Source organism: Pseudoliparis swirei, chromosome 10 (genome assembly GCF_029220125.1).
Source record: "Pseudoliparis swirei isolate HS2019 ecotype Mariana Trench chromosome 10, NWPU_hadal_v1, whole genome shotgun sequence".
Lineage (NCBI taxonomy): Eukaryota > Metazoa > Chordata > Actinopteri > Perciformes > Liparidae > Pseudoliparis > Pseudoliparis swirei.
The window spans coordinates 12,840,755-12,852,754 of NC_079397.1; the positions used below are offsets into that span (position 1 = coordinate 12,840,755).

A 12,000-nucleotide genomic window follows, 5' to 3' on the forward strand; every position below is an offset into this window, starting at 1 on the left:
TGTATGCAGTTTAACGCTATAATTGTCCCTCACAAATGACTACATTAACTTATTATGCACACTTTTCATTTCACAGTCAGCTGTTTGCACACTGCTGGGTGACTGATTCTGTTGATTTGTCAGAGATAAACATTGATGAGCTGTTAAACAAAATTGTGTGTACTCAAACTTCTGTCCGTTGTTGTGTTAGAGTCGAGCTGAATGAATGCCGGATCTCATTTTGGGGAGGACGGACACAATTTGCGACTGCGCGGTGTGTTTGTTTGTTTGTTTGTGTGTATTTTATTGTGAAAACAGATAGAACTAGAACGGGCACTCGGTAGAGCGCATACCTTCGCATATCACAAGATTGGGCATTGAATTATGAACATTTTGGCATTAGTTGCATGCCAATTGGACAAAAATGTATCGTGCTTTGGTAAAAAAAAGATGTTGACCTTTCCATGACCTTGACCTTGACCTTTGACCCGATTGATCCCAAAATCTAATCAAATGGTCCCCGGATAATAACCAATCATCCCACCAAATTTCATGCGATTCGATTCAATACTTTTTGAGTTTTGCGAATAACACGCATACAAATAAATAAATAAATAAATAAATACACGGCGATCAAAACATAACCTTCCGCATTTTCAATGCGAAGGTAATCATCAAGGATTTTACCTGCAGAGTTATTGAACAGATGCAGAAACCATGCTCCATTAGGCTTTGTGTACTGCCCATGCAAATGTCTGTAAATTACTGTTAGCGATATTTACTATAGAGAATATAAGGTAATGCATTATAATGGGCCTGAAGCCAGTTATCTTATTTCTCGGTCATGCCAAACATGTTCCCATCCCTCATGGGATAACGAGACATTTCTATATCACATTTCATGAATATAACAAGATGTCAAAACCAAGAAGAAACAAGAAAAAATTGTCATTATGTATAAATATTTTGAAATAACATGATGATGTGCAATACCTCACAAACATCATCCACGAATAGCATCAGACCATCAACAACACATATTACACTCGTCCAAGAGCAGTTTTCCTGCCATGGATATCTCTGCAAACAGAACCCTCAACCCCTACATGTTAATGTATACAGTAAATATGTATATATGAATATGTATGACACAGGAGATGGTTAGAACAATACATCGGCCTTCTTGTTTGTTGATGTGTAAAAGAAAATCATACATCCTGTTTTTAAATATAACAATTCAAAACCTATATTTCCTCCCTCTTGTTTGTCAATATCACAATAGGTTCTGCATAGTTCGGGCGAGTCAACGTTCATTCAAAAACACACACGTCTTGAATCTTTGGCATATGAAAAGCAAATATAACCTCCAGAACAAATATTATAATACCATCCCACCCACATGTCTTCCATTCAAAGAAATGTTGTACTGCAGAATAATACTATGTTTTAAATAATAATACTAATACTAATAATATTATGTACATCCAAACATTTAATAATATTGCAGTTTTGATTGTGGAAAAAGAACATTTGCAGGACAAATTAAAAACACTGGATACTCGAAGCTCTCAGAAAGGTCAAAGTAAAGGTCAGCAGTCTCAGTGACATTTTTGGTTTCGCATTCATCCGTCTCACTCTCGGGAGTGTGACGCCCAGCAACCCATGGGGGATATGGAACCGCATATCAGATCCATGTTCATCCTCAGTGTGTGTGTGTGTGTGTGTGTCAATGTTTGTTTAAAGTGTGTCCGCTTATTTATTTACGTTTGTGAACGAGTGCTCTTCTCTATTTGAAGTATTTGCTGCTATCTGCATCTGCCTTGAATACGGTTTCCTCCGTTTGATGACATAGATGGGACATTTATTTGTTTACGTTTGCTATGCATCTGTATGAGTGTGTGTGTGTATTTCTGTGTGTGTTTTTTACCTTCGCATTGAAAATGCGGAAGGTAATGTTTTGATCGCCGTGTATTTATTTATTTATGTATTTATTTATTTATTTGTATGCTTGTTACTCGCATAACTAAAAAAGTATTAAACCGAATCGCATGAAATTTGGTGGGATGATTGGTTATTATCCGGGGACCATTTGATTAGATTGTGGGATTGATCGGGTCAAAGGTCAAGGTCATGAAAAGGTCAACATCTTCTTTTTACCATAGCGCGGTCAATTTTTATCCAATTGGCATGCAACTAATGCCAAAATGTTCATAATTCAATGCCCAATCTTGTGATATGCGAAGGTATGCGCTCTACCGAGTGCCCATTCTAGTTGAACATGTGACGTCCTTCATCTCCAGATAAGGCGTGGGCTAAAGGACAGCAGGGCATCACAGCGTGGGGAGTAACAGGCGTCAGCAGGAATCTGATGCGCTGTGTGTGTGTGTCTGTGTGTGTGTGTGTCAACAGCTACGACACGTATATTCACACACACACCCACATGCATGCACATAGCCCCAGTCTGAGGGCTCTGCTGTAATTGGATGTCTGATTACTGTCAGATAGTGTGTGTAGGAGAGAGAGAGGCGGCGGGAGAATGCCTTAGAAATTAAAGTCATTTCTCCTCTCGGGGCAAACGAGAAAATGTCCGTAGAGTAGAAGAGAGTGTGGGAGAGAAGGAGGGAGAGAGAGAGAGGAGGGAAAAGAGAGTACTAGACAGAGAAGTGGTCGTGTCCTGTCTTTGTGATCTCTGAGTTTAACGTTGACCTTGCGCTTTCTTATCTTTGGCCTGACATCCAATCATCCCTTGCTTATCTCCTTCCCACCTGGCCTTATTCTCACCATCTTTTCTTCTCTCTGTCCTTTTCTCAGTTCTTCCTGCCCACCTTCTCACCCTCCTAAAATCCCATCCATGTTTTCCTACCGCTTTCCGTCGACCATTCCCCACAAACCCATCATTTCCTCGCTCCCTCTCTCCGTCTATTCCCTCTCGTCCGTCCCGCCCGGTTCCTCCACCAGTCTGACACAAGGCCAGTGGGATTTATTCAATTGATTGGAAGCATTGGTGATGTGTGACAGGTGACCAAAGGTCAGGCGACTCACTGACCTGACTTACCTCGTGCCCGAGGTCTTGCAGAACTAGTCTTGAGTTGCACTTGTGGACTCTAGGCCCAGTTCTCATGGCTGCTGGTCCTTTTTGACGCTCTGTCTTTCTGGAAAGAAGTTTAAAAGTGTCCCTGAAGAAGTATAATACCCCTCATTACACATTGTAATAGACGGTGACGACAGTAATCCAGACACAGACCACATTATGCCGTTTCTTTTCAATGTTTTGGAAAAGCAAAGAAACCTCCACTGAGGAATCGCTCAAATATATGTGAGTGGTTGACAGAATGGCTCGGATGCAGCCATTACTGAAGTCTCATGTGGGTTTTTGCTGCACTGCTTGTAGTATCTAAGTCTACAGAGTATATGTTAAATGTTTCCTTTATGTCGCACTCGTAGTCAAGTGCTGGGCAAAATAAATGAATATGACTATCGCATAAGTAGATATTCAATGTGTTCTTAATTTTGGGGAGAAATAAACTCAATAAACTTTATTTTAAATAAAAATGTTCATCGATTTTTTAATGGATGAACAATTTACATTATTCCTAACATTCACTCTGACTTCAACTCTTTCCTCTCTGCATACAAACACTGGGAAGATCTGATTGTACTGTACTAGAACCAATAGTTGTACGTATGATATGATAGAATAGGTAATACGGTAGAGGCTGGTTTCTTTCTTTCTGTAACACCCTGTTCTGTTTCTCCTGTGTTCCGTGTCTCCTATGTCTCCTCTGTGTCTTCTCTGTCTTAATTGTTTAATTCCCTGCACCTGCCCTCAGCCACTCTTGTCTCGTTACTGTCTGATGTCGTACACCTGTGTTTCCCCCTCTTTCTATTGTGTCAGTCTTTCCCTTGTCTGCTGTCGGATTGTCGTCTCTAGTTCCGTGTCTTTTTCCCGTCGTCCTGTCTGTCGTATCTGATCCTGCCTGCTTCGACCCTGCCTGCCTGCCTGCCCTGACCGACGATCCTCTGCCTGCCCCTTTTGGACCTTGTTTTTTTGTAAACTGTTTTGCCTCATTAAAGAGTGCTTTTTTGTTATTTATATTGCATCCAGCCTGTCTCTCTGCGCCTGAGCCTCACCCCGTCACGAAGACCTGACACTTTCTCTTGTGCACGCATACCTGACACACACACACACACACACACACACACACACACACACACACACACGCACACACACATTCATGCAGACTGAGACAGACACACACTTTCTGTGGGATGGCAGACAAAGTGAACTGTTAAAAGGTCTTTTTTCTGTCTTACTTACTCACTCTCTGTCTCCCTTGTGTGTGTTTTATCTTTCTCTTCTTTCACTCTCTCTACTCAAACCTCCAAATCCCCATGCCCCCTAACCCCCCTCCCTCTCTTATTCAGACTCACTATGTCCTCGCATCTCCCATTCCTGCACACAGACACACACACACACACACAGACACACACACACACACACACACACAGACACACACACACTCACACACACACCGACAGGAATGATGAACGATCTCGGTGTGTCCAAAGTCAAACATGTTCTCTCTGTGCAGCGCTGGAGAGTGGCACAGCCTTGTCTTCTTTGTGTATATATATTATTTAAAAAATGTTATCAGTCATTCTGCTGACCTTCTGCCCTGCAACTTTAATTCAGAGAGATGGTAGTGACAGTCAAATGCCCTGTTTTATTATTTGACCCGTGACGTCTGATTACAATGAGCAAAGGCCCCGACTAGGCCGTCCTTCTTAGCTTATGTTGCACACCATTTTGATTTAAAACCTTTAACTATTGGTCTAAATTAATTTACTGACTAGCAACAAATCAATACACTCCTCTGCAAAACCTGTAGGTCCCTCTATGTAGCTTTTATAAGCAGGAGACATTTAATACACGTTTTTTAATACAATGTTGTCAGCACATGCATTTCAATTACATGCTCATGTTCAGGTTCTGTCAACAATTCTAACTTTTTCTGTGACTGTTTTTCTATATTATCATTTATTATCTAAGTTATAGTTGGTGACAAAGGCATTAATAAACACATCATATCTGCTTAATTTACTAAATGTGTAAATAGTTTATGAAAGAAGAGGGAATTAAATGGAAGTGTTCTAGAATTGGCACATTTTAAAAATAATACAGTAGTTTAGAATACAAAAGTGGCAGATGGGAGCCATGTTTTAAAATTAACTTCAAGTTTCTGCTGTTATTAATAAGCGGTGTGAACGTTTAACTATGAGGGAAGTTCCTTTATGCTTTTCATAAACCAGCTGATGAACATGTTCTGTTGGTTCCACTGCAGTGTTCATGCAGAATCCAGGAGGACGATTCCTGCACCGTCACTAGATGTATATTAATCGCACAAAGTAGATGCCGAGTGACGGGTCCCTCCAGAGACTATCACTGTCTGAATAAACGTGTCTGTAATATACTGAGGCAACAGTTTCAATTAGCACTGTAGATAGATACCACCAAAAATTGTATTTCTCCTGAGCACCACTTGAAACATTTTATTATGTGCACAGTAGATCATTTCAAATATCCAATATCCAATTGCTGATGCAAGCCACCCCCTCAATGTATACCGTGATAACCCACAGTGCTCATCATCTCTGTGTGGATTCACACCGTGCTAATCGAACAAACAATCGGCAAAAGTGCATTCAATATCTGTAAACTGAACCAACTTTTCCCATTCCCCCCCTCCCCCCTTCTCTAATCCGCTTCCCCACCTCCGGCGTCCTCCAGGTCTGAGCAGCATCTTTCTGGTTTCGGGTTCGGCCCATCCTACATTTCCTTTGAGGCTCTCCGGCCCGGTCCCGCAAGGCACATTTTAATAAGAGGATGTGCATTTCCGTGGGTGTTGTCAATGATTCATTAGCGGGCCTGAGGAGAGGTTCCACTTCGAAGCCCAAAAACTGCACCGCGCAATATTTACGCGCCGCATCATCCAAACCCAAGCGACGGAGAAAAACACCCCCCATCATGCCAGCATCTGTGCTGTGCATGTAGTTACTGGAGTACACACAGATGCATGCGAAAGCAACCGCACATCGGTGAGCATTGACACACTGTGAGAAGCCACACACACACACACACACACACACGCTCCAAGCCATGAACAAAGTATAGGGAGAGCGCTCTCTATATAACTTGTTTTATTTTAAAGCAGTGCGAATGAGATTTAGAGAGAACAGAATGTAAGTGAAATCAGTATATGTGTTGCTGTATGTTTGTGTGAGAAATCTCCAGGAGTAACAGTTTGCTGGAAGGTGTTTCTATGGGGATGAATGAAGTGGGCGTCGTCTTCTTTTAAAGCAAAGAAATGTTCACTAAGCTGAAAGAAGAAAATACATTTCCTTGTGGGTGAATTTGCGGGGCACACAGAGCCTTATTGGTCAGAGCATATTGAATGTCGTGATTGTATGGCACGGTGTGTGTTTATGTCACTCGCAGAGACACACACACACACATTTCAAAGAATGACAGGGTGGGTGGTGGAGCAGCTTTATCTCAATGGAAGACTCATTAAAGGCTGGGAGCTTGACTCCCTTCCTTTCATTTTACACAACCGTTACATCTAACACAGTCATATGCGCAGAGGTACGTAAACACACACACACACACACACACACACACACACACACATGCACACGCAGTGAGCTTTAAAGTTACTCTCTTCTTGAAGCAGAAGGTGAATACTGCGGCGGATGAAAACCCGCCAACAGTCAGTTGTATGTGGCAGCTCCATATGGTCCAGGGTTGAGGTCAGTCTCCCCCACTTGTTCCATGAATGTAATTGTAGTTCTCCCAAATTTTCTGAGAATTCCCAAGCTGCCATCAGTGGCTGCATCAAAGGAGTACAAAAAAAAGTATTATTAAAGCATCTCTCTCTTGTTGTCTCACAGTTGTGGGTCCTCATTTTGAAACGGAGGGACTTTGCACACACGTGTCACACACTCCTATAATAGATGTGTTGTAAAATAGAACTCCAATGACAAGGAGCACGATGATTGTGTTCTTCTTCTAACATTATTTAAAGGGTCTCGATACTCGGAGCATTACTATGGCAGCAAACAGCGTTGTGCTATTTCCAGATATAGAGATATCGTGAAATAATGTCTACGTGAGCAGAGTAAGAAGACGCTCTCCCTCCGAGTGTGTTGTCATCTCAGCCGCTCAGCCGTGTGTGCCCGTCCGTGCATGTGAGCGTCGTCACAGCCGCCGCCCTGCATCGCCGCCCTGCATCGCCGCCCTGCATCGCCGTAATATGGCGGTTATAACTGATAGGGCGTAGCACCCGCCCTCCTTTCCCCCCTGCGGTGAACACTGTCGGCACTGTTGTTGTTTTTCTGAAATGCAATGCAATGTAATGCAATGTAATGTACCGTAATGCAATGCAATGTAATGCAATGCAATGTAATGTAATGCAATGTAATGCACCGTAATACAATGTAATGTACCGTAATGCAATGCAATGCAATGTGATGCAATGTAATGCACCATAATGCAATGTGATGCAATGTAATGCACCGTAATGCTATGCAATGTGATGCAATGTAATGTACCGTAATGCAATGCAATGTAATGCAATGCAATGTAATGTAATGCAATGCAATGCAATGTGATGCAATGTAATGCACCATAATGCAATGTGATGCAATGTAATGCACCGTAATGCTATGCAATGTGATGCAATGTAATGCAATGTGATGCAATGTAATGCACCATAATGCAATGTAATGCAATGCAATGTGATGCAATGTAATGCAATGTGATGCAATGTAATGCACCGTAATGCTATGCAATGTGATGCAATGTAATGCAATGCAATGCAATGTTAGCTGCGAGCCGCCGGCGCCACGCCGAGAGCCTTGTCGCGGCACCGGACATGCACTGAATTTCATATTGAGCACCTTTTAAATATTGTTTTAGACCATCAACTCCTTGAAAAGTTTGACATGCTGAAGGTGTGAATAAAGTGACAGCAACGAGATGCGACACACTCACACTGCATGCCTCGGTTAGCAGATGCAATGATGGAGTGAGAGAGGAGACCATGCAAGGGATGCAGATTGTAATGAAACATTGAGACAGCGGTGTTCCCAGGCTGGAAACACATTCCATGTAATCTCTAAACAGAATGGAGTTAATTACACACGATAAGGGTTTAATTTGGAGACACTCTGGATGTACTTAACATCGAATCCATCATCACAACTTGCAACCGGCATCTTTCTTTAACAGCTGCAGTGGAGGACGGTCAGTTGCAAATGCACACTCTCTCTCACACACACACACACACACACACAAACAAACACACACACACACACACACACACACACACACACAAATGCATGCATCTGTGGACTTCTGTATGCACTACAGCGCACACATGCACACAAAAAAGATATTCAGATATGAATACATAGGCACAGACACACACCCACGCACACACATATACACACATAATCAGACACAAGGAATCGTGATTCATTCGCAATGTATTCAACATGAAAGCCTCAATAATCAGATTATTAGAGATACACTGAGAGCTCGCTGTAGTTTAGCGCCCGTAATTCAATTAGCCGACTGGCTATGACTGTGATCCAATCCAGCTCAGATCGTTTCTAACTCGTCTCACATTAGTATTCCTGGCATGAGGTATATCTCTGACCAATTAACCATTTTGTACACAATCAGACACATTCTGAGCCTCTGGATTGTGTGTTTGTCTGTCGTGGAGACGTGAAACAGTTTGGTCCAGAACAAGCAATGTAAAAGTCGACAGCAGAACATCCTTCGACAGCTTCTCGCTCATGATTTCTACATCTGGTGAGTCTCGACACATCTTCAGCCCTCCTCCAGGTGATCAACGCCCAGCTTGTTTGCAGATGGCGAGTTACTCCGACTCCACGCTCCCCTATTTTGAGCCACAACCATCTCGAGGCCCTCTCTGCCGCTTCAGTGGTACGACAGATGGCTCCTCCTCTTCCTCTCTCCCTCAAGGCGTAGACTCGTGTCGGCTGTGGCCAAAGAACGGGCTGCAGGTCACATGTACACTACCGTTCAAAAGTTTGGGGTCATCCAGACAATTTTGTGTCTTCCATGAAAACTCACTTTTATTTATCAAATGAATTGAAAATTGAATAGAAAATATAGTCAAGACATTGACAAGGTTAGAAATAATGATTAATATTTGAAGTATTAATTTTGTTCTTCAAACTTCAAGCTCAAAGGAAGGCCAGTTGTATAGCTTATATCACCAGCATAACTGTTTTCAGCTGTACTAACATAATTGCACAAGGGTTTTCTAATCAGATATTAGTCTTCTAAGGCGATTAGCAAACACAATGTATCATTAGAACACTGGAGTGATAGTTGATGGAAATGGGCCTCTATACACCTATGGAGATATTTCATTAGAAACCAGACGTTTCCACCTAGAATAGTCATTTACCACATTAACAATGTATAGTGTGTATTTTTGATTAATGTTATCTTTATTGAAAAAACAGTGCTTTTCTTTGAAAAATAAAGACATTTCTAAGTGACCCCAAACTTTTGAACGGTAGTGTATGTAGTTTGAAGAGCTTCCTTTCGAAAGGCCTCTTCAAAGCGTTCTTCCCACGGGGCTGTCCCTTGCTCCGGCAGCACAGCTCGCGTAGTGGACTCAAGGACACGATGACGACACCCTCCTTTTTTATTTAACAAACCTCTGCCTTCGACGAGACGTTCAGTCAAGGATTTTAGAAAAAATAAATTAGAGGGGGAAAAAAAGAAAAGAGAAAAAGACGTCGATGATTTCTGCTTATCCGACCTCACAGCTTTCCTTCAACGAAGTGGCGAAGGTGCACATTAATAACTGACGCTCTCTTTTAATGAGCTGCTTTTCTGGCACCATCAAAGAGGAGAAGTGTATTTTGGGGGTAGCAGTCAATTTGGCAGCCAAGCTTACAGTCAGGTGTCTCCGTGAGTGTGTGAACACAAACGCACAACTATCATTTGATAGTGTCTTCATCCTGGAGAATCTGTTCTCCATGAGGACAGTTATTGATGACGGGGATTCAGGTTCTAAGATAATGACCAATTTAATCACCTTCATACTGGTCCAAGGACAGTGGTGGAGAGAATGCAGGTGTCCTTGATTCCTCATACTGTGATAAATACGTGTACTTACACAAAAGTGTAAATGGAGTTGGTGATTATCCTCGAGAAATGATTCCGAACCTCCACGTTTGTATAGTTTGAAGGGTATAATGGGGATGCCTGTGCAGATTTTGTCACTGTAGTTATTATACGAGAGAGGCTTTTAATCTGGGGCTAATGAGTAATTGTTTTGTCACTCTGGTGTGTGAGTGTGTGTGTGTGTATCCGTGTGTGTGTGTGATTTCAGGGGAGTCGTATCGTGAAAGCGACAGACTGCACAGACGTGGGGGGGCGGGGACATTCATCACTGTCCCTCACACACACTATTCACAAACACACGCAGACGAATGCACACACACACACACACACACACGTGCAGAAAATAAAATGGACACGCTCGGTGTTCTCGTGCACACGGATAAAGCGGACGTAATGTTGAACAGGGGCATAATCCTTCCACGCACACCGTGACACCGTGAGCTGAGCTAATGATGTAAAGAGGCAGAGCTAATTAACAGAGCAGAGCTTACATCTGGATTAGTGCAACGATGGTATGTTGGATTGTGTGTGTGTGTGTGTGTGTGTGTGTGTGAAGAGTACACTGTTGGACTCATTCAATAACCTTACATTTCCGCCCTCCTACTACACACACGTTGTGTTTGTGAGTGTGTGAAAGAGGCAGCGAACGATGAAAAAGGAACAAGGTCAACAGACACCTCCCTCATTATCACTTATCGAGAGTGAAATAACTAACACTGCTGCGGCTGACATGTCGGCCTCCACAACGGGACATGGAGGAGTATCAATCGGGCTGCAGCGGTTATCGCTCGACACTGAGCACAGTGCCGCGATTCATCATCGTCATATTGCCCCGCTCATCCTTCGCCTCGTTTCTCGCCGTCTCGTCTCCGTTGCCGTCGACAACCTCCTGCCTCCAACATCATTTGTAGCTCCACCTTTTACCGTGTTTTTTTCCGAAACTAGAATTAATTAAGACCCCTGCAGAACCACCGTATGAATACGTGTGAAGCGGAGTGTTAAGCGATTTGAGACTGCAAAAAAAAAAGTCAATTTACCATTGAACCCTCCCCCCCCACACACACACACACACACACACACCATTCATCTCCTCCTCTCCCTTATCCTCTCGTTTTACCTTTTCTACAACCTACCGTTCTCTTCAGTCTCCATCATTTCATTATCCCTCCTCCCTTCGCTCTCCTCTTATTTCCCAACTGCAATGTTCTACCTTGCGGTACTCCCTCCATAACCTGTCACACCTCAGACTCTTGCTTCGCAATGTGTTTTGGCATGAATGTTTAATACGGTAACACATGATCCTCATTTATTTTAGCTCGTGCGTGTCTTATTGCTTGTTACTGTGGTAGGTCGGCATTCCCCAAAGTAGAATTTTTGATGTGGGCCGCCGGTGTTCGACTAACCATCCAGTTTAACTCAAAGTGCGGACGCTGCTGGAAGCGTCGAGCCACGTCCCTCACACGCACCACGGGGAGTGTTTAGAACACATTTTTAATAAACTGGCCATAGGCATCCAGACAGAACCACTACCCTTGAGTGAGGAATGGAAAATGAAGAAATGTTAATCATTAAATGAAATATTGATGATTCGCTCTGTCTCCTTCGGGCCCAGGTGGTGTGTGTATCGCCCAGTCCTTGAAGATCCCCAGGGAGCCCAGATCAGGAGAGTTTGATAAGATCATCAGACGCCTGCTGGAGACCTCCAACGCCAGGGCCGTCATCATGTTCGCTAATGAGGACGACATACGGTACGTGCTGCGCACTTCAACAGGGGCCTCCGCTGCCACCGCTCA

At 43.1% G+C, this 12,000-nt stretch overlaps 1 protein-coding gene across 4 annotated transcripts in view; it reads left to right on the forward strand.

Moving 5' to 3' along the window:
• Positions 1–12,000, forward strand: part of grm8a (glutamate receptor, metabotropic 8a) — a 219,619-nt gene that overhangs the window by 143,729 nt on the left and 63,890 nt on the right. For all 4 annotated transcript variants that reach the window (XM_056424292.1, XM_056424293.1, XM_056424290.1 and 1 more), the window contains one exon: positions 11,820–11,955. In XM_056424292.1, the coding sequence (XP_056280267.1) occupies positions 11,820–11,955 (136 nt within the window). The remainder of the gene's footprint in view (positions 1–11,819; positions 11,956–12,000) is intronic.